Genomic DNA, 3901 nt, shown 5'->3' on the forward strand with positions numbered 1-3901 from the left:
TGATGGAGTAGATATTAATTATACACCATCATAGCATTTGTAACATAGATTTACTTCATTGACAGTAGAGCTGTAAAAACAAAATGAGTGAACCCATAAACGAAAGATGAAGAGAGGTAGTGAACTCCAATTACAAAAAGGACTACTGCATTAAACATATGCAGATGAGGGACTCCAAATTTGGAAAAGATGACCCTGTAAAGTGCCACACCCATTCCTGAGAGTATATAAATGCCTCACTTGAGGAGTAGTGATATATTCAAACGTAGAATCTTCTGTCAGTCAGCTGAACTCACATCTCCTGCCAACATGTCCTACAGCTGCTGCTCTGGAAACTTCTCCTCCCGCTCCTTTGGGGGATACTTGCGTTATCCCAGCTCCTCCTGTGGCTCATCCCACCCCAGCAACCTGGTCTACCGCACTGATGTCTGCTCTCCCAGCACCTGCCAGGTGGGCTCCTCCCTCCACAGTGGCTGTCAGGAGACCTGCTGTGAACCTACCAGCTGCCAGACATCCTGTGTGGTGTCCAGACCTTGCCAGACGTCCTGCTACCGCCCGAGGACCTCCACGCTCTGCAGTCCCTGCCAGACGACTTGCTCTGAATCTCTGGGTTTGGGGTCCAGCAGCTGCCGTTCCCTGAGCTATGGATCCAGAAGCTGCTACTCAGGCTGTGGATCCCAGGGTTTAAGACCCATGAGTTACAGAGTCTGTGGCTTCCCTTCTCTGGGCAATGGATCCAGATTCTGCCCCTCAACCTACTTGGCTTCTAGGAGCTGTCAGCCTTCTTGTTATAGACCAACATGTGGATCTGGCTTCTTCTGATCACCTTATTAAATTTCTAATCTTGTTGTCCAATCTCACCAATGCCTTTACTCATAATCTTTATTATCTCTGTCACCTACAGGAAGATCTTTGATTATCAAATCTTCACCTTGTCTCTGGCCCCAAATAGTGGCTGACAGACTTTATTTGAAAAATTCTGTAATTAATGTACTAATTGAAAATAAAATCTAAAGTCTGCATTGGAGATAAAATTTGTTATTGGATTTTCTTTCAAAATTATATTAAAAGCCAAATCATTATAATCTAACAAACTTACTAGTTCTGATAACCAGCTATGTTTATTGTTGCTATTAGTTATTTCTTGACTAGGCTTTTGATTGTGATAGATAATGATGATATTATTAAAAGATCAATATGCACCTGGAAATATTTTGAAATCCTAAGAAATTGAGGATTTGAATTTTGAGGGACCTCAGATATTTTTCTTTAACTACAAGTAGTAGTAAACTATTCTTTAAGTACATAGACTTTTATGAATTGAAATTTGACTCAGGAATTAAATTGATTCCCTCACAAGATGTGGGAACACCAACAAGCATAATGCAGCAGACTAGTTATAGTTATATAAGGAATGCAGAGAACAAAAATAATATTTACATTTATATGGTAAGGCTTATACATAAAAGAAAAATTGAATAGAAGACAAATGAAAATGATTATGTATGAATTTTAAGTTATTTTGCTTGAAGTCACCTACCATTTCTTGATAAAAGTGATAAACACCTGCATCTCACTGATGAGTATTCAACATGGTCTTATCTCCATATGTGTAATGAACAATACCACAAAATTTGAGTGAAGAATCTAAAATCATAAGGATAATTTCCACCTTGGTTTTTACTCATGTTTCAAACTAAAAGATAATTAACATTTGATACCATCAGGAGTGATGATTTAATGTGTATCTCAACAAAAAATGGGGAAATATTACTTCTCTTTTTCATGGTAATATTGTCTGTTATCTCAGGCAAAGTATTTTCAGGAATAACAAAGTGCAAAAATAGATTTTGATAAAGAACCTAAAACTGAGAACAAAAAGAGTTAACATATGTTTAGTAAATGTGCCTGCACCTTATTTCTTTAAGCTGTACAACAGCTCTTGGAGAAAGATACCCATTATGAATCTGTTATGTTAAATGCAAGAAAAGGGAGATGCAGAAAGAATAAGGAACTCATAAAGAATACCTGTCCCATAGCATCTTAAAAGGTGAAATTTGTTTAGAATTGCAAAGACATAACAGTATTAGAAGGGGCAAAGGGGAAATCTGGGCAGATGAAATAAAATAAGCACAGTAGAAAAGACTGAAAATTATTTTTATATTCAAGGAATGAATGGAAATTTGGTTAACTTACAATTGAAGATTTTATACAGTGTGAGAAAAACAAACATGGTTAAAAATAGTTAAGTAACTGCCCCTCAATCATTTAGAGGTATTACATTTTCTTTACTTCTTTTTTTAAAAGATTTTTATTTATTTAGGAGAGACACAGAAAGAGAGGCAGAGACACAGAGAGAGGGAGGAGAAGCAAGCTCCATGCAAGGAGCCTGATATGGGACTCGATCCTGGGAATCTGGGATCATGCCCTGAGCCAAACACAGACACTCAACCGCTGAGCCACCCAAGTGTCCCACATTTTGGTTACTTATTTAGGGGTATTATACTTTAAATTGCAATAATTCTTGTTTCCATTGCATCCATTCAAACTTTTAAAATAGGTTTGTGGGATGCCTGCGTAGCACAGTTGGTTAAGCCTCCGACTCTTGGTCTTGGCTCAGTTCCTGATCTCAGGACTATGAAATCAAGTCTCAGGTTGGGCTCAGCACTCAGCTTGGAGTTAAGACTCTCCTTCTGCTTTTCTCCTGTCCCCCTACGCTTTCTAACATAAATAAATAGATATTTAAAGTAAAATAATTTTGTGATTGGACACTCTTACTCTTATTTCTCACCTATTCTAGCCACTCTTTAATATATTATAAGATAAATCTTTCATCCAAGAATTGGTTAGGAATTTTAAGCTTATTCCTAAAGGGGGAATAAGATAAAAATTAATATACTTACAAATGAAAATATTATTTGGAAATTTCTTTTTTGTCTAGAAAATTTAAGCAAAGAAAATATATGTGAAAATGTCCAGAAATTATTATGGCCAAAATGTCGGGGAGATTTTAACAACAACAACAAAGTCGTAGAATTTGTGACTACTTTTAGATTAGGGATATTGTTGAATCCAAAAGAGGCTGATGAGACTCATGAGCTCAGGTAACTCCAAATGAAAGTTAGAAATTTCCAATGATTTTGACCAAAACTGAGACTCTGAACAATATGTTAGGACTAGGGAGAACCTTAAATATTTACCCCTTCCTATGAACTGAAATTAAGCTCCTAATCATGTCAATGCTTGATTAGATTAGCATGGTACACAAACTGGAGTAGCCACCCTGAAAAACAGTATGGAAGATCCCTAAAAAATTAAAAATAAAGCTATGCTATGATATGGGAATTTCACTACTAGGTAATTACCCAAAGAATACAAAAATGCAGATTCAACGGGATACACAGACCCTGATGTTTATAACAGCATTATCAACAACAGCCAAATTATGAAAAAAGCACAAATGTTCATCAACTAATGAATGGATAGAGAAGTTTTAGTATGTGTGTGTGTATATTATATATATATATATATATATATATATATATACATATATATAATATGTGTGAATGGATAGAGAAGTCATAGTGTGAATGGATATAGTGTGTGTGTATATTTATATATATATTATGTATGTGTGAATGGATAGAGAAATTTTATAGTGTGTGTATAATATACATATATATATGGAATATTGCTCAACCATGAAAAAGAATTAAATCTTGCCATTTGCAGTGATGTAGATAGAGCTAGAGAGTATTATGCTAAGTAAAAGAAGTCAGAGAAAGACAAATACCATATGACTTCACTCATATGTAGAATTTAAGAAAAATCCAGATGAATGCAGGGGTGAAAAAGACAGAGAGAGATAGAAGCAAACCATAAAACAGACTCTTAAATATTC

At 35.5% G+C, this 3901-nt stretch overlaps 1 protein-coding gene across 1 annotated transcript; it reads left to right on the top strand.

Annotated features, from left to right (window-relative positions):
• Positions 1-288: 288 nt before the first annotated feature.
• Positions 289-822, top strand: LOC112661818 (keratin-associated protein 13-1-like). Its single transcript, XM_025449937.3, has one exon. It carries the CDS (start codon positions 310-312, stop codon positions 820-822), a length of 513 nt encoding a protein of 170 aa, XP_025305722.1. The 5' UTR covers positions 289-309.
• The last annotated feature ends 3079 nt before the right edge of the window (positions 823-3901 follow it).

Source organism: Canis lupus, chromosome 31, assembly GCF_003254725.2.
Source record: "Canis lupus dingo isolate Sandy chromosome 31, ASM325472v2, whole genome shotgun sequence".
Classification (NCBI taxonomy): Eukaryota; Metazoa; Chordata; class Mammalia; order Carnivora; family Canidae; genus Canis; species Canis lupus.

Bases quoted from the DNA above. Each gene is read 5' to 3' on its own strand.
- LOC112661818 (XM_025449937.3), top strand. From the start codon at position 310: ATGTCCTACAGCTGCTGCTCTGGAAACTTCTCCTCCCGCTCCTTTGGG.